The 19,643-nt window shown below is 41.0% G+C and overlaps 1 protein-coding gene across 2 annotated transcripts in view; it reads left to right on the top strand.

Moving 5' to 3' along the window:
- The first annotated feature begins 4,241 nt into the window (after positions 1-4,241).
- Positions 4,242-19,643, top strand: part of fxr2 (fragile X mental retardation, autosomal homolog 2) — a 30,648-nt gene continuing 15,246 nt past the window's right edge. For both annotated transcript variants that reach the window (XM_037675075.1, XM_037675067.1), the window contains exons 1-7: positions 4,242-4,930; positions 8,192-8,244; positions 10,218-10,311; positions 10,612-10,683; positions 14,966-15,114; positions 15,235-15,328; positions 17,992-18,108. In XM_037675075.1, the coding sequence (XP_037531003.1) occupies positions 4,880-4,930; positions 8,192-8,244; positions 10,218-10,311; positions 10,612-10,683; positions 14,966-15,114; positions 15,235-15,328; positions 17,992-18,108 (630 nt within the window). In that variant the 5' untranslated portion in view covers positions 4,242-4,879. The remainder of the gene's footprint in view (positions 4,931-8,191; positions 8,245-10,217; positions 10,312-10,611; positions 10,684-14,965; positions 15,115-15,234; positions 15,329-17,991; positions 18,109-19,643) is intronic.

Below are 19,643 nucleotides of genomic sequence, written 5' to 3'. Positions count from 1 at the left end.
CTTCTCCATCTGCAGGTGGACAGGAAGAAGACTACCCCCCCCCCCCACCATCAACTCTATCAACATCAAAAGTACTAAGATGGACATTGTGGACTGCTACAAGTACCTGGGGTCCACTAGACAATAAACTGGACTGGACAGCCAACACCAACACCCTCTACAAGAAAGAGCAGAGTCACCTTTTTCTCATGAGGAGACTCAGGTCCTTTAACATCTGCAGGACCATGCTGCAGATGTTTTACCACTCGGTGGTCTCCAGCGTCTTCTTCTACACCAGACCTGGGCGTTGTATGGCCCCAGGGCCACATGCGGCCCATTGGTTGACTCTCACCGGCCCCCGTAAGGGGAATTACAAAATACATATGTAAACAAATGAAGTTAACCAAATCCAGATATAGATCCTCTCTCAATGATGATGTCAGCTTTGCTTCACATCTCCACCTCAGACCTTGAACCTGACTTTAACATTTCCGTTAAAGCCCAACAGAGACTAAACTTCTCTCACTAAACAAGAAAAAAGAACTGATAAACACCAAATGAGATGTTTAGACTACAAATGTAGGCACGTAAAGAACCGGGACTCGAAATCACAGTTCAGTGACGGTCACTATTATATGATGTTTCATAATATTTGGAGTACAAAGACAATATTGTGATATATTTACAAAGCTAAGAACTTTTTCCAGCAGTATATAAAACTCAAAATGAGTTTTGGGGTGAATGTGACTGAAAATGATCATTAATATAACGTCACAAATGATAAAAATGTTAACAGTTTACCATTGTACTGGGAAATTTAATTGAATAAATTACATTTTTTGTAAGGAAACCTTGCTTTTTCGTTGCTTAATCATAACAAATACTCTTACCAGCTTGTTAAAACAGTGCTATGTACTGCTTTTAATAATGAAATACTAATAATATTATGCAGTACTGAGTTAAGTTGAAATCAGGTCTCTCTTGTAAATGAGTCCTCGAGGCTCAATGGGATTTACCTGTATAAATAAAGGTTGAATGAAAAAGTCATTTGTGCCAGCCCTCCACAATATTTGCTGTTTTTCATGTGGCCCCATGGAAAAAATAATTGCCCACCCCTGTTCTACACTGTGGTGTGTTGGGGCTGCAGGGTGAAGAAAGCTGATGACAACAGACTTGATAAACTCATCAAGAGAGCTGGTTCAGTTCTGGGAGTGGAGCTGCAGTCTCTGACAGAGGTGTCTGAGCAGAGCATGCTGAGGAACCTGCTCCAGATCCTGAACAACACATCACACCTCCTGCATGACACACTGGACTCTTGCCGCTGCACCTTCAGTCGTAGACTGAGACCACCGAGGTGCTCCACAGAACAACACAGGAAGTCCTTCAAACTTTTCAACTCCTCCCCCTCTCTGCACATAGGACAATAAAATTAATCCTGAACTACAATAAACTCTTTAATGTTTCTGTCTGCACCTGACCTGTTGTACACCTTATTGTTGGTATTTTTATATTCTCTGTTATTTTTTATATTCTCAGTTATTATTTACAGTATATGTTGTGATTCCTTGTGTATGTTCCTTTGTACTGAAACTCTGGCACAACAATTTCCTGCAGGATCAATACTGTTACTATTTTATCTTATCTTAAACAAATTTTATACAACTTTTACTTAAATTATACATGTTCACTTATACTTCCTTGCTAAAGTGATTTAGGTCAAGTCTGTATTTGACACACTGGATTAATCGTTTTATCTACACCTCTTTTTCTGTCAGTAAGTACTTTATTAATTATTGGGTGTTAACATGGCGGCACAGTGGCGCAGTTAATAGAGCTGCCGCCTCTCAAGGAGTAGGTTGCTCCGGTTCAAATCCGGTCCAGGGGCCTTTCTGGGTGGAGTTTGCATGTTCTCTCCGTGAATGCGTGGGTTTTCTCCGGGTACTCCAGTTTCCTCTCACAGACCAAACACATGCATGTTAGACTGACTGGTAACTGAATTGTCCTGGTTGTTTGTCTCGTTTGTCTCTATGTGTCCCTGGGTCGGACTTGCGACCCGTCCAGGGTGTACCCCGCCCCTCGCACAGTGATTGCTGGACATGGGCACCGGCGACCCCCGTGACCCAGAATGGAATAAGCGGGTAAAGAAAATGGATGGATGGATGGACCTGAGTCTCTCTAATCTGTGTTCAGGTTGCCTGCCATGATTTCTTGCGTCCAGAAGATGTCCTCGTTAAGCAAACAACATTGTGTCATGTGCCTGTGGCGTCATCTACACATCACTCTTGGACTTAACATGGATGGATGGATGGATGGATGGACAAAAGCATGCATGAGGAAACAGAAGTCCCCTATATGTGCAGGGAATTTAGAAAGAAAATGTCATCCTCGCTCCAACTGATGGAAAAAAAAATAAGAGTGAATTTGTCCTCTGGACTCATCTTTGTTTTGTACTGCCAGTGTTGTGATGTGTACAGGTACAGTGCTGTGAGAAGGAGCCACAGAAACATTTCTGTGTACTGACATGTACTGTCCCAGACCATTTGGTAACAAATAAAACAACGAACAGTGTTTACTGTTTCCCACATGTACATTTCTTTCTTTCTTTCTTCTTCTTTTCGCTACTTTTTCCTTTTGACTGTGCTTTTGGTTGCTTCTTTTTTTTTTTGATTTGTAAAAAAACAATATTTTGTATGCCCCTTTTGTGACTGTCTATTGTTGTTGTTATTCACTGTTGTCATCGCTCTTTGTTAAGAAATCAGGTCTCTCTTGTGAATGAGTCCCCGAGGCTCAATGGATTAACCTGTATGAATAAAGGCTGAATGAATGAATTTCATAGGTTCCACAGTTATGTATATTGTATTTTTATATACTGCATCTTCACCTACAGAACAAACCGATTTCTGCTTTTTACAGCTGTTTCCTTGCCGTGGTTCTTCATTTTTAATCCTGCTGGAACAGCAACATGGTTCTTTGGTACTGCCTCTTCTCTACTGTTGCAGAGGGCCTGGTAGCCATTGTCCAGTGGGCCAAGACATCACGAACAAAACGTGTGACTATCTTGTGTTTTTCAAGGTTCAACGTTCTTTATTTGTCATTCGCACCCCGTGTGGTACATGTGGTGGAACTAAATTATTATTACAATAATCCAGGTCTACAATCCAACAATTTTCACTCAGGTCATTCCACTTTGGAGTAACCTGTTGGGGGAAGAATCAGTTTTGTGTTGTGTGTTTCCTTGACTGATGAAGCCTTCTGGATGGAAGGTGAAACATTTCAGCACAAAAAAAAAAAAGAAACTGTCCAGAGTGAAAATTGAAGGATTGTATACCTGGATTACTGAGCATGGACTTTGTTGCTTCAGCAAACATTTTGTTGCTTCTAGTTCTTTATTTGACACAGTTACTAATGGAAACAGTCACTTCTCCTACAAGTCAATGTTCTACAAACCATATATCTCCTATAAGTCAATCTTCAGCAAATCACACCTTTTCTCTTTCTCTGTTCTCAGTTAGTGAGGTAAATGAACTGTTAAAAGGTATAGACTCTAAAAAAAAAAAAAATGGCAGGAACAGATGAACTTCCACCTTATTTCATAAGGCTGGCCGCTCATATCATCGCAGTTCTGGTGTCTCACATTTTTAACCTGTCCATAAGCCGAAACTCCATTCCAGACACTTGGAAAAGCTTGTTTTATCTTTGCTGAAGGGAGGTGACAACACCACCTCACTGAAAAATTATCAACCAATCTCTACTTTTCCTTTTGATTGTCCTTTTATTTCAACTTGTTAAAAAGAAAATTGCACACATATTTTATGATTGTCTATTGTTGTCTTGTAGCCCACTGTTGTCATCACTCTGTTGAAATCAGGTCTCTCTTGTAAATGAGTCGCCGAGGCTCAATGGGATTAACCTGTATAAATAAAGGTTGAATGAAAAAACATATATATACTGTAGTACCATGACTGTGGAGCTGTTTACACACTAGCTGATGGTCCTCTCTCATCAATGAGTGGGCAACGTTAAACATGTGAGCCACTCCGTTTGAGTAAAATTATAATTGACACGAAGACAAACCAATAGATCCAACTGAATGCGATTCCCTATATTTTACTGGCCAGGCTCATAGTCCAGCCCTTATTTGCTCAACCAATCAAATGCGATAAAAGTTGATTGTCGAGGCCTTTAGCCAATCATAAAGCCTAAATGATCTGATGGGCGGGTCTTTGTGTCGAGGGGTGTGGTGTTCTAGGTCATTCAGTCCCTATCCAAGTCAGATTCACTCTATCAGCGTGTGTTTGCGAGGGGTCGTCAGGCGGTAGTGCATATTTTGACCGCTTTTTTTGGGAAGAGACGCCGCCGAAAATTACCCCACTGGCTGAAGAAACCCACCCCCCGGTGACGACTTCTGTGAAATAAGTGAACGCGGCGTCTGCGCCACACGTACAACCAACAAACGCAGCCAGGCTATCAGATACCTAGCCTGCTAGCCTCCCTGAAAAGTGACGGGAATCTGGGTGTTGATAATAATTACCCACCAGCTTTCATCCGCGCGCTGCCTGGATCTTCTCCTCGCGCTCCGGGCCGCTCCGTTCAGGTCGCGCGAGCTCCAAGAACAAAAATATAAAGGTTCCCTCGTTTTAGTGTCCAACTGGCTGCCCGAGAGAGACAGCAGCGTCTCTGCGTTGCGTTGGTTTGTGACACCCTCACACCCATCTCCCCCCAACCCCCTTCACCTCTTGTCCCTCTTCTTCCTCCACCCGGAACGCTGGACATCCACAAGCTGCCGGACAGCGGCGAAGGGCCGGCGAAGCTGGGGCTGGTAACGGCACCGGACTCGCAGGGAGTCACGACGGCCATAGGGAAGCCCAGCAGCAGGGATCCACCACCGACGGGCAGCAGCATGGACGGGCTGGCCGTGGAAGTTCGCGGCTCGAACGGGGCCTTCTACAAGGTAAGCTAGTTCTAGTCGTAGTTTCTGGTCGTCCCAGTTAAAAGTTTCATAACACAAAATAAAACCGTCTTTCTTAAGAGGATTGCTAGCTTAGCCTTCGTTAGCTCAGGGTTGGTGCTGCTGCGGGCAGCTAGCTGCAGTTAGCAGGGAAGCTAGCTGCACTTGTCACCACACTTGGCCTGCATTTGTTCGTTGAGGGCTAATGTTAGTCGGAATGTGTGCTCTTTTAAAAACAATCCCCATACTTTTTTTGTGAAAGCCGTGTCTGAAAGGCTGAAAAATGAAAAGCAAACGTTTACAGCTGCTAATCAGACAGCTGATGTGCGTCTCCTGCGTTTAGTGTGCGGTGATGTTTGCCCATGACACTCCTCGGAAACATTTTTACGTTAACCCGAGTCCTCCAGCTTCTGGCTCTGATGAGGAGGAACTCCTAATCTAGAGTTTCAGTTTCTGTTCTTTGTAATCTTTGATGCTTTCATATTCACTTAACTTCTTATCGTTAATCTTGATGACTTCATTCATGTTGACACTTTTGCTGTGTCTGTAGAGCTTGTACTCAATGATTACAGGTTTTAGGAGTGAGTCACACATGGTAGTGTACGTCTATAATGATGATTTCTTATTAAACTTTACTGATTAGACACATGCGTGTGTCCATGTGCTCATGTGTGGGACATGTCAGCTGCTCAGCCACTGATGATCCTATATTTACTCTCATGCTGCTGCTTCACCTGTTGTTCTGTTTTACAGGGTGACAGTTTGACTGGCCTGGATGAGCCGTTTCCATTAGTCTGTGTTCATGACTGTCAACGTGTCGTGTTCTTTATATTTGACACCTGTTACCTCCTCAGACTGACATTTTGTCAAAAGATTTCACTCTTGGAAATCGCCTCGGCCTCACCGTGACTCGGTCTCCTCCTCGTTTCTCTTCAGATGATGGTTAAGGTTGTGTTTATGGATGAGTTTACAGAAAAGAGACGTCAGTTTACTGTTTTTGTCGTCCTGAAAAAGTGTGCGTCTCAATTGCTGGTCTGGAAGTTGCAGCGCTGGTGCCATGTCCTCCACGTGGCTCCTGACTTCATGATGAAGTGGCGTCATGAACCTTCTCCTGACGCCTCTGATCGCATACTTCCATCGTCGTGTAATGTTAGGAAATGGGTTTGCCTGTGCTCTGACTTGGTAGGCCATGTGGCAGATTATACTGGATTAAAATAAAGGTGCCAAAGTCACTTCCACCTGTATGTTAACTATTAGTCAGCAGGTAGCGGCCTTTGGTTGGTTGGTACTATTTAGTTGATTTATTAGTTCATTACACGTTTGTAGAGAATTTATGGTCTCGGTGAGTGAATTCCTCTAAAACATGAATTTACTTTTGTCCATCAGGGTAGTAGCTCACTGGGCTGTGGTAATTGGAGGGAGTCTCCTGAAAGTCTCAAAATGTTTGCAGGAGTTCTCAGTTTCTTGCTGTGAGTCACAGGGGCTTGCACTTGAATTTTGAAGTCATTACAGGCGTCTCAAACTCAGTTTAGTTTCTGTAACTCCAGAGAGCCAGAGCTGTAGTTTGACACCTGCAGGGCAGCTCTCTTTTAACAGAAAACATCCAAGACCTAAACGTCCAGGTCTAAAAACCTCGGCAGTAATGAATAAAAATCTACATCTGGTCCAACTGGCCTGACTTCACATCAAAAGGAGTCTAGCAGATTGAATTATAAATATGGAAGCGGATGCCACGGTGGGTGCAAAGTAGGTACAAGAAGGATCGAGGTAGTCAAAAATAATGTGCATGGCCAAGATTAACTAGATTACACCGACAAAGATCACTCAAAACACTGCAGCATGGCTCAGTGGTCGCAAACAAAATTCAGTGCAACAGATATTTTGTCTATTTATTTATTTGTTTTTTTTTCAATTTTGAGTTGCCAGATAGTGTCCAGCAGTCACAGCCTGGTGAGGTACTTATACCTCAGTCTAATCAGCTGCAGCAGAGATGTCAAATAAAGTGAGTGGTGATGCTGAAACAGTTCATCTTCATCCAGTTATTGTAAAAATCATTTGATTCCATTCGTTTTACCTGATCATTTTTCTTCAGGATAAAATAATCTTTATTTATTTTTTCGTCTCTCGGTGGGGAAATTTCAGACCACGTTCGTTCATTTGTATAAAAGCAATCAAGTTCCTGGTCAGAGAGTGTCTGTGAGCTTCTTGTTGTCAGAAATGGGACGTCGAACGCTTTGTGTAAACCCCAAACAGCTCTGTTGTGAATAAAGCTTAATGGGGAAAAACACAAAATAACTGAGAAGTTAATGGTGTAGATTTCTCTATTAAGTCACAAATGAACATCCAGTCGAGTGTTTCAACAACATGCTGTCCGTTAACGTGCAGGAGCTCGTTTAAACGAAAGAAGGATTAAAACGGTAGAATACATTTCAGCTTGTGTTTTATTGTACCCAACATTTGAACCATTTACTTTAAAAGTTTTCTTTGTTAGATTCATGGTTTGGTTTATGATGAGACGCTCCACTGTCCTCCACATGCAGCTGTGTGGATGAGCCCTGGGGGGTGGGGTACATGTTTTTAATCAAGAGGACAAAAGACAGTGACTGGTGTTGGTTGTGGTTTTATCAGATCCAGCTGGCTATAAACAGTCAGCATCTAACCTGCAGGTGAGTCCACCCCGGTGTTTCCAGGCCCCAAGCGTGCCCACAGCCAAAACTCTGTCCCATATTTGGTCGTATCACCCTGCTGGACAAGCTCCGCCCCTTTTCTAGCCCCCGTTCACTTCCTGCTCAGCGCAGAGCTGGGGTGGGGGGGTTGTGTTAGTGAAGCTTTATAACATGATGTGACAGATTTGTGAATGGTCGAGTAACACATTAAAGTAATCTCTGCTCATATTAGCTGCTTGTGCACGTGGCTGAGCAGAGCGAGGGCCCGTGTGTCTCGGACATGCATGTGGACACATGAACACGAAACAACCGTCCTCCACACAAAAACGACGCTCAGTATTTGACTTAGTGCGCTGCATCAGTGTGAGGAAGAGGGACACCCCCAGGCCGTTGGGCTTGTCAGGGAGTCCGTTTTCTTCTACACTCAATTCACAGCCAGAGGATTGTGTCAGCACGGTGGCGCCTCGGGCTTCTGAGAGCCCGAGATGCTCCTTTTCTCAGTAACAGTCTCAGCATTGGTGTGACAACTCTGCCCCACGTGTGTCTAGTCTGTGTCTGCAGAACTGAATCGTTGTTTTTTGTTTGTTTGTTTTTTCAGGGTTTTATCAAAGACGTCCATGAAGACTCCCTCACAATCGTATTTGAAAACAAGTAAGTTTATATTTTCTCTTAACCCCTCTTGATTAATAGCTTCCCAAACGGGAGATGGAGCATGAACGTAAGAAGGAAATCTGATGACTGGTCCAAGCTTTTCAAATTTTCTTCTGAGGCACCTGTGCTTCAAGCAGCTGTCCGCTCACATCTCGGTAATAGCTTTTTTCTGTCCTGCCATACATGTGGCTTCGTTTCCTTTACCCCTGAACCCACCACTGCCACTCTGCTCCATCTACATGGCTCAGAGTGGAAACGGTGTGTGTGTGTGTGTGTGTGTGTGTGTGTGTGTGTGTGTGTGTTTCCTCCTAAAAATAGTGACCCGAGGAATGCACAGAGGGAGAGGTGGCACTGTGATGGCCTGTCTCATTTTTGGGATGGTTCCCAGCCCCCTCCTTCTCCTTTTACTTTTCTGAGCACTCAGAGGTGTTGGACAAGCTGCTGGTGTAAAGCAGAGATGCAACACGTTCTGTTTCCTAAAGACAAACCAAACATTTTCAGTCTGAAGGAAAAGAGTGTTTTAGCTCTAAGATTGTACAGAAGTGATTTTAAAACAAGTTTGTGACGTTTTCCTCGTGCTTTAACTTTTTTGTCTTTCAGGTTTATACTTCATGTAAAAGGAACATTTCCCCTGACTGTTCAGTTTATATCCAAATGAACTTTAGATTTTGACACGTGTTTCTGTAGGAAGCTAAAAGTCTCATCTTTCCTTTTGTAAATGGCGTAAATTTGTATAAATCCCGTTGACGAGCAGCAGGTCTGACAAGCTAATGGTAGTTTGAGTGCAGCTAAGACCAAAGTTAATTGCTGCTGTCTTGAAACAAATACAATCTCTATAAAACTTTAAAGCACTTTTCACAAACACTATTGAATAAACCTTTACGTCACCATCAGTTTTGTGTTGCAAAACAATTTCTGTAGAACTTTATGGTTATTTGCAACAACAGCTGAAGCACTTTCAGGAGATCCTGGAGTGGCCAATATTTTAGTTTTTCAGCCAAAAATAAATGTACATTGTGAAATAATGTCCATGTGTAGGTTTAAAAGTAAAAGTATCTGCATGAAGCTGTGTGAACTTTTGTAGCTAGTTGTTTTAAAAATGTTCCACTCAGACAACAGAGGCACATTCACTCAACACTTGAAGGACTTGGACGCCTTCTGACCCCCTCAGAGTGATTTCTGAATGAACTTTGTGCTGCGAAGCAGGGTAGCACCAGAGCCGTAATTGTACGCAGCAACTTTGCATTTAGTTTGAAGAATTTGATCGATCACTAAGAAAATGGCTAGCTTGTGTTAATTTAATATCTTTTGAAATGAGACTTTGTCACACTTTTCATGTGCATCGCTCCCCATCAACGGCTACGTTTGGGTTCTGCAAAGCTGGCGTTGTTTCTGAAAGCTTGCTTCTTTATCGGACGTGGTCGGCTCCAGTAATGGTTTCTGAACGGTCAGAGGCTGCTTAAAGACGTCTTTAAAGCCGGTTTGATGGAAGTACCTCAGTACTTGTCCACTTGTAAACAAAATTTTGTTAAAATCAAACAACTCCAGGTTTAAAATCTACTGCAGTTCTTGTACTTTGTTGAACCTTTAGACCACTGTTATTTTCACATTAGGAGGTTATTTTGGCAGAAATATTATAAAACTGCTGGGAGTGCCCTCTGGACACGCCTGAAGTGTTGCAACGTTCACAGGAACCGCTGTGAGACGAGTGTTTTAAGCTGACAGCAGTCCACTCTGGGTTGCTTTCAGGCTAGCCGTTAGCTTGTTGTGCCCCGTTAGCTCCTGAACAGAGAAGATATTGACTGTTCTGCAGAAAGCTTGAACTATCCAGCAGTTTCAGTTTCTTTTTCTCTCTGTCCTGCAGTGAGCGTTTGTGTTTTGGCAGAATAATCTCACTGTAACGAGTGAAAATCTGTTGCGCTGATGCTTCAGTAACGTTATAACGTGTCTACTTTTTCTCTCTTCTGCTGTAGCTGGCAGCCAGAAAGACAGTTGCCCTTCAGCGATGTGCGGTTGCCTCCCCCAGCCGACTACCACAAAGAGATTGGTGAAGGCGAGGAGGTGGAGGTGAGACCTGCTTTTTGCATCACTAAAACTTGTAGATGAGCCTAAACTGAAATTACAAACCCACAATCTCATGTAGATTATTATTAACCTGAGGGAACTTCCTGCTGCTGTTAGGCATGTTTTTTTGTTTTACTGCAACATTGCTTTTGTTTGTACCGTTGATTGTGTTGTTACAACTTTAAACCATGATGCACATGAACAAGAAGCTACAGCAGAGACCGTTCACTGTGCCTGTCCAACCTGTGGACAGCAGATTAGAAGGAATTAGTCTCTGACTGGACTCGTTGACTCTCCTGGCAGGTTTTCTCCAGAGCCAATGAACAGGAACCCTGTGGGTGGTGGCTGGCACGGGTCAGGATGATGAAGGGTGAGGTAAGTGGCTGCTAACGGCTAATCTTTAAGGGAGATAAGATGATGCGGAGGAGAAAAAAAGCAAAGAAAGTAGGTTGTTCTTGTTAATGCTTAATAAAACTACTGAGTCAGCAGAAAAACAGACGAGTAGAGGAGGGGTCATCAGGAAACTGTGGTCAGCAGAAGCAGATTGTACCAGCCTTTTATTGGCCGCTCTTTTTTAAATTTCTGTCCATAACGGATGCGATTTGTCAGGTTTTTGTTTAGAATTTATTTGTGAATCATTGTAAGTAAACATTAAATATGGGAATAATGTGTGAAAGTATGATTACTGGTAAATAAGAAAGGAAGCCAAGCATTCCATCAAGAGGTTTCTCAGTTGTCGGCCACCTTGAATTAATTTGACTCCAAAAGCTAATCAGATCTGCGTGCAATAATTACATTCTGAAAGTTTCATAAAAAAATATATTCATTGGTCGATTAAATATTTTTTGAACAGACAATTAAACACATGCACACCCAGGAATCATTGCCTGTCTTTAAACTTTTAGAGTGGGACAGTAAATATCTTCTTGAGTCAGGCCTGATCATGTGCTGTGAAGGAGCGTTCCGATTGGCTCAGGCACTTCATTCAGTAACCCAATCAATCTACTTCAATCAGCTACTTAAACTACAAGCATGTCTTGAAGACATAAAAACCTGGATGAACCTTAATTTTCTGCTTTTGAACACAGACAAGACTGAGGTTTTAGTTTTTGGTCCTGAGCATCTTAGGAATAAAATTTTCAGTCTTTCTCCCTCCTTAGATGACATTAATCTGTCCTCCAGCTCTAATGTTAAAAATCTTGGTGTTATTTTTGATCAGGACATGTTTTTTAACCCCCACATTAAAAACGTTGCTAGAACCACCTTCCTTCACCTGTGTAATATCACTAAAATTAGAAACATCTTGTCTAAAAATGATGCAGAAAAACTGGTCCATGCATTTGTTACGTCTAGACTGGACTGTTGCAATGGTTTATTATCTGGGTGTCCAAATACAATGCCTGGCCAAAAAAAAAAAGTCGCCACCAAAAAAAAAAGGTCACACACTAATATTTCGTTGGACCGTCTTTAGCTTTGATTACAGCAGCATTCACTGTGGCATTGTTTGATAAACTTCTGCAATGTCACAAGATCTATTTCCATCCAGTGTTGCATTAAATTTTCACCAAGATCTTGCATTGATGATGGCAGATTCTGACCACTGAACAAAGCCTTCTCCAATACATCCCAAAGATTCTCAATGGGGTCAAGGTCTGGAATCTGTGGTGGCCAATCCATGTGTGAAAATGATGTCTCATGCTCCCAGAACCACTCTTTCACAATTCAAGCCCGATGAATTCTGGCATTGTCACCTTGGAATATGCCGTGCCATCAGGGAAGAAACAATTCATTGATTGAATAACCTGGTCATTCAGTATATTCAGGTAGTCAGCTGACTTCATTCTTTGAGCACATACTGTTGCTGAACCTAGACCGGACCAATAGCAGCAACCCCAGATCATAGACTGCCCCCACAGGCTTGTGCAGTAGGCCACATTTTTTCCTCGAAGACTATGGGTCCCCACTATCCTTCCAGTTTTTAATAATGCGTTGGACAGTTAACCCAATTTTAGTAGTTTCTGCAATCTCCTCAGATGTTTTCTCTGCTTGATGCCAATTATTTGACCCTTTTCAAACAGATCGACATCTTTTCCACGACCACGCGATGTGTCTTTGACATGGTTGTTTACAAAATGAGAATCAACTCATTGCACCAGTTGGGGTTAAATAACTTGTTGCAGCTGAAAGATAATCGCACATGCAGTCATTATCCAATAGGAGGCTCGTACCTATTTGGTTAGTTAAATCCAGATGGCGACTTTCTTTTGGCCACGCAGTGTACTTTATAAAGTCTTCAGTGAATCCAAAATGCTGCTGCCAGAGTCTTAACTGAAGTTAGTAGGAGAGATCATCTCTCTCCAGCTTTAGCTTCTCTCCATTGGCTCCCTGTTAAGCCCAGAATTGAATTCAAGATCTTACTTCTAACCTACAAAGCTCTCAACAACCTAGATCCATCTTATATTACAGATCTTATTGTTCCATATTTTCCTAACAGAGCACTTCGCTCTCAGACTGCAGGTTTACTTGTGGTCCCTGAAGTTTCCAAAAGCAGAATGGGAGGAAGATCTTTCAGTTATCAGGCTCCTCTCTTGTGGAACCAACTTCCAGTTTCTGTCCATGAGGCTGACACATTGTCCAGTTTAAGACTCTCCTTTTTGATAAATCCTATAGTTAGGGTTGGATTGTTATGCTGCTCTAGACTTATACTACTAGAGGGCAAGTTGACCTAATTTCCTTAAATGAATTGTTAAAATTGAATAGTTTTCATTTGATACTATTTCTAGCTACCGTACTAAAGGTTTCTTCCTCATGAGGGAGTTTTTCCTTGCCACTGTCTCCTTCATGTTTGCTCAAGATGAGAGTTCTGTGATGGAGTTAAATTCAAAACAGTCTGCTCCTCAGATAAATAATGTTAAATTTTTATATATGGATGTTTCTGTTCAGTGCCCTGAGATGACTTCTGTTGTGACTTGGGCTTTATAAATAAACTGAATTGAACTGAACCCTTTCTGAGTGGGTCTGCAGCCAGATCCAGCTCACGGTTGTGTGTGATTTATAAACACTTGGCAGCTGGGCGTACTGATCTCGATGTAGAGAACAGGAAGAGACTGCAGAGAGGCGCTCCAAGACATGTCGAGCAGTGGCTCAGTAGGATGTAGAGGTGTGACTGAGATGTGAAGCTGGTGATAAGAGCCTACAGGAGGGTCCAACGTTGACTGATGACTTTAATTCACTTCTTTAAACAGGGACTGTGTTCTCACTGCTGCACTCTCACCTTATTCTCTTTTTGTTCTCCGTCGTGGAAAGAAGAGGGGGAATTAGAAATACTCTCCATCAGTCCTTGTGTGCATGTTATGATGATGATATGATAATTTGTAAACATAAGCAAGGTGCTGACTTCCTTTTTGGTGTGTGGTTACATCTAGTAGTAAGAAAGGTCACTATTGAAAATTGTGTTGCCATGTCAAAATCTACCCGTAACTTGATCACCACCATATGTATGGAAACAGACCCCCCTTTTTATTTGAGAAAATTATGCTTTCTAGTTTCTGTATTACTTGTACTTGAAAGAATAGAAATGAAAGTCAGCCATAGTAAGACAGAGTACGTGTGTGTGAATGAGAGGGGGGCTGGTGGAACAGTGAGGCTACGAGGAGCAGAGGTCACAAAGGTGCAGGACTTCAAGTTCCTGGGGTCCACTGTCCAGGAAAATGGGGAATGTGGTAAAGAGGTGAAGAAGAGAGTCCAGGCAGGATGGAGTGGATGGAGAAAAGTTTCAGGAGTTATTTGTGACAAAAGGGTGTCAGCAAAGGTCAAAGGAAAAGTTTACAAGACAGTGGTGAGACCAGCTGTGTTGCGTGGTCTGGAGACAGAGACATTGACAAAAAGACAGGAGACAGAACTGGAAGTGGCAGAAATGAAGATGTTGAGGTTCTCCTTAGAAGTGACAAGGATGGAGAAGATTAGGAATGAGATCATCAGAGGTACAGCACAGGTTGAACAATTGGGAGATAAAGTTAGAGAGACCAGACTGAGATGGTTGGACATGTCCAGAGGAGGGACAGTGGGTATACTGGTAGAAGGATGTTAGAAATGCAGCTGCCAGGAAAAAGACAAAGAGGAGATATATGGATGCAGTTAGAGAGGACATGGAGGTAGTTGGAGTGAGGACAGAGTGAGATGGAGGAGGATGACTCACTGTGGAGACCCCTGAACAGGGAAAAGCCAAAAGAAGAAGTTTCTTTAAGTGTAGTTTCTTCAAATGATTGCTCCACTGCACCTGTTGAAGGATAAAATGTCTCCCTCCACTTTCCCGGCTCCATCGCTCTGCCTCAGACGAGAACAAAAACAAAACAGTCTACTTCTGTTCTTCTCCACAGAGTAACTCCTACCCACTTGAATATCTTGCACAAAAACATTTAGGTTTACTTACATTTCTTGTTAAATTCCAGTACAGAAAAACACTCACCTCAAAAACTACAAACATTCACTTCTCAAATCTCTCGGCGACAGGGGACATCGATGTTGTTTATTTTCGTCATGGTAGCGGAGCACACATTCTTCAGCTTCATCCTCATTTTGTCTAAAACCAGTAAATGAATGTTCTCGTTCTGATCTTTCTTCTCGTGTTATTCAATCTGTTTCCTGTTCTTTTCAGTTTTATGTAATTGAATATGCAGCATGTGACGCCACGTACAATGAGATCGTCACGTCGGAGCGCATCCGGCCTCTCAACCCCAACAGCCCCGCGACTCGAAACACGTTCCACAAGGTCACCATCGCCATCCCAGAAGACCTGAGAGACATGTGAGTCCATCACGCTGCGCTCGCCGAAGGGAATGTGCAAACACTTTACTCTGAATCAGGAGGGGTTTATTCATTGTCATAAACAATGAACTTTGTGGTTTTTATTTATTTTTTTACCAGATGTTCAAATGACAACATTCACAAAGACTTCAGGAAAGCTATTGGAGCGAACTGCATCTTCTACAGCGCCCAAACACACGAACTCATCGTGCTGGTTAGTATTTTGAGTTCAGAGCCGCACAGATACAACAAGTCTGAAATACCTGTCAAAATGTTAACATACAATTGAAACCAGAAGTTTACATACACTGTTTAAAAAGACACGTATGCATTTTCCCCACACTGACGTGAAATCAGAATAAACTTTTCCCGTTTTAGGTCAGTTAGGATTACTAAACATTTTTCCATTTGCAAAATGCCAGAATAATGAGAGTGAATTTTTTAAGGCAATTTTTATTACTTTCTTCAAAGTCAAAAGTTTAAATACACTACGATTACTATAAACAATTTGGGACATTTGATGTCATGTCTTTGGAGCTTCTGTTAGGTTTATCGATAACATCCGAGTTAATTAGAGACACCTGTGGATGTAACTTAAGGAACACCTGAAACACACTGCTTCCTTGTGTAACATCATGGGAAAGTCTAAAGAAATCAGCCAACATATCAGGAAGAGAGTTGTGGACTTGCCCAAGTCTGGTTCATCCTTGGGTGGAATTTCCAGATGCCTGAAGGTGCCTCATTCATCTGTACAAACAATTATACTCGAGTACAAACAAGATGGGAATGTCCAGCCATCATACCGCTCAGGAAGGAGGCGGGTTCTGTATCCCAGAGATGAACGTTCTGTGGTCTGAAACGTGCAGATTAATCCATGAACAAAAGCAAGACCTGGTGAAGATGCTGGCTGAAGCTGGTAAGAGTGTCGTTATCCACAGCGAAACTGTTTCGACATGGGCTGAAAGGCCACTCTGCCAGGAAGAAGCCATTACTTCAAAATAAATGCACACAGGGACAAAGACCTTAGTTTCTGGAGACATGTCCTGTGGTCTGACAAAACTAAAATCGAACTGTTTGGCCATAATGACCATCGTTATATTTGGAGGAAAAAGCCTGTGAACACGGGGGTGGCAGCATTATGTTGTGGGGTTGTTTTGCTGCAGGAGGGACTGGTGCACTTCACAAAATAGATGGCATCATGAGGAAAGAACATTATGTGGAAATACTGAAGCAACATCTCAAGACATCAGCCAGGAAGTTGAAGCTTGGCCTCAAATGGGTCTTCAGATGGAAATTGACCTGAAGCAAACTGCCAAACTGGTTACAGAGTGGCTCAAGGAGAACAAAGTCAATGTTTTGGAGTGGTTGTCACAAAGCCCTGATCTCAATCTTATCAAAAATTTATGGGCAAATCTGAAAAGGCACGTGTGAGCAAGGCAGCCTACAAACATGGCCCAGTTACACCAGTTATGTCGGGAGCAATGGGCCAAAATTCCTGCCAGCTATTATAATAATAATAATAAACTTTATTTCTATAGCACCTTCCAACAACGCCTTGCATTGACCAAGGTGCTTCACAAGACAAAACAAGATTAAAAGCAGGACACAATAAATCAGTGCAAATTAAAAACACAGCGAGAATAAAAGAAGGTAATAAATAAATAAATACTTAATACTAAACTACTAATAGTTAAACATTAAAAGCACTTTTAAATAAGTACGTTTTCAGTTTGGCTTTGAACAAATTGTGAGAAGCTCGTGGAAGGAGGTCCAAAATGTTTGACCCAAGTCATACTGTTGCATACAAGGGCAGTGGTACCAAATACTAATGAAGTGTATTTATTTAAACTTTTGACTTGAAGAAAGTAATAAAAATTGCCATTAAAATTCTCACTCTCATTATTCTGGCATTTTGAAAATAGAAAAAAAAAAAATTGTAATCTTAATTGACCTAAAACAGGAAAAGTTTATTCTGATTTCACGTCGGACCGAGTGAAAAAAATGCATGTGTCTTTTTAAATAGTGTATGTAAACTTCTGGTTTCAAGTGTAGGAGTGTAAACTGCATGTTCCAGACACAGTTCATGGTTTTATCTCGTCAGTCTTTGGAATCAGCGTTCACACTAATGTCTCCTTGCTTTTTCTTATTCAGCTGATTTATTTATTGTTTTCAATCTGTTGTGTGTTTTTGTGCTGTTTTAGTTGTCAAAATGTTCAACTCATTTTGGAGATTTAGTTTCTTTAAACTTTAATTTACCAGGTGACGTGTTTGAAAACCAGTTCTCATTTACAAACACGACATGGTTTGATTGATGCTATGACTTCTGGGTTTATAGCTTTTATGCTTTTCCAAAAATGTACTGGTACTTTATTTATAAATGTTTTCCCTACAGAAATACACGGAAATATTCAGTTCCTTCAAAAATACTGTTCTCTTTAGAAAACTGGCTCAGTTTTATCCTTCCTATGCTACTTTTAGCTTAGAACTAGCCATTAGCTACTTTTTGTTTAACTGCTGTGCTATTTTAAGCTTTGAGCTAATGTTCTGCTACTTTTAGTTAGCCTTTTGCTGGTGAAGCTTGTAGGTAGCATATTGCTGTTTTTAGCTAATGTTTTGCTACCTTTTAGCTTTGAGCTAGCCTGAAGCTACTTTTTGTGTTTAGCTGCTGTTATATTTTAAACTTTGAACTACTGTTCTGTATCTTTTATTTATCCTTTTGCTACTTTTAATGCAGTTTCTCTTCTTTAAGCTTGTTTCTTGATTATTGTTTTTAAGACGTGAGGAGTCTCAAAGTTTCAGTTTTAGCTCAAGCTTCACGTTAGCGACAGATCAAAATGCAAATATAAATCTCTTCTTTTGTTTTTGTTTTTAAAATAGTCTACAAATGATACGACGGTGAAGCGTGCAACTCTTCTGAGTGACATGCATTTCCGCAGCATCCGTACCAAACTCATCTTAATGTCACGCAACGAGGAAGCCACCAAACATCTGGAGGTAAACACTGTAACTGTCGGGGTTCCACACGATCTGAAAAGGTTCACGTCATATTTCACATGCATGTTTTCCTGGTCTGAAGGGGAAGAAAAACTGGGGTAGGCAACAACAACAATTGTGCTTCCAAACTTTATTACAAAATAATTAAGATTAATACTCGTAATAAAACACCACCATACAAACACAATAAATAAGTGTAAGTGTAGGATAAGATAAAACTTTGTTTACTTGCTGTATATTTTTCACAATTTAAACTTTAATGTAATTTACAAATGCTTCAAAAATAATAATGAATCAAAAAGCAACAGAAGATAAAAAACTGTAGTCAGGAAAAACATGGTCTTTGAACATGGCACTAGTGACACCCGCGATCCGGGAAAGAAGAAGTGCATAAAGATAATATTTGGATTTTAGAACCCTGAAACATACTCGCCTTCATGAATACACTGTTTATCAGTAATAATACACAGGGTCTATTGATCATAATAGACACATTTTATCAGTAATAAAACCTTGTTTAATAGTTAAGATACAGTGTTTGAGTAATAAAACAAAGTTTATCATTAATAATACAATTAGTTTATTAGTAAAGATACAGTGTTTATCAGTAATTAAACACACAGTTTATCCACTAATAAATGTGCCATTTTTAACGGTAGTAATATGTGCAGTTTATCAGTATTAATATACACAATTTAATAGTAGTAATAAACATTGTTTATTGGTAGTAATACACACCTGGTTTAATGGTAGGAATAGTTGTTTAGCAGTAGTACTATACACCTGTTTTATTGGTAGTAATAAACCTGTTTTATTGGTAGTAATACACCTGTTTTATTGGTAGTAATACACCTGTTTTATTGGTAGTAATACACCTGTTTTATTGGTAGTAATACACCTGTTTTATAGGTAGTAAAACACACCTGGTTTATTGGTAGTAAAACATACCTGGTTTATTGGTAATAATACAAACCTCGTTTATCGGTAGAAATACACACCTGCTTTATTGGTAAAACACACCTGGTTTACTGGTGTAAAACACCTGTTTGATCGGTAGTAATACATACCTGGTTTATTGGTAGTAATAATTGTTTATCAGTAGTAATACACACCTGGTTTATTGGTAAAACACACCTGTTTTATCGGTAGCAATACACACCTGGTTTATCTGTAGTAATACACACCTGGTTTATTGGTAGTAATTGTTGTTTATCAGTAATATACACCTGTTTTATTGGTAGTAATACACACCTGGTTTATCGGTAGTAATACACACCTGGTTTATCGGTAGAAATAAACAGCTGGTTCATTATTAGTAATACACACCTGGTTTATTGGTAGTAATTGATTTTTATCAGTAGTAATACACACCTGGTTTATTGGTAGTATTACACACCTGGTTTATTGGTAGTAATAATTGTTGTTTATCAGTAATATACACCTGGTTTATTGGTAAAACACACCTGTTTTATCGGTAGTAATACACATCTGGTTTATCAGTAGTAATACACACCTGGTTTATCAGTAGTAATACA

Source organism: Nematolebias whitei, chromosome 1 (assembly GCF_014905685.2).
Source record: "Nematolebias whitei isolate Nwh7 chromosome 1, NemWhi1, whole genome shotgun sequence".
NCBI lineage: Eukaryota > Metazoa > Chordata > Actinopteri > Cyprinodontiformes > Rivulidae > Nematolebias > Nematolebias whitei.
The sequence above is the reverse complement of the archived record's forward strand: the minus strand, read 5'-3'. Positions and strand labels throughout refer to the sequence as shown.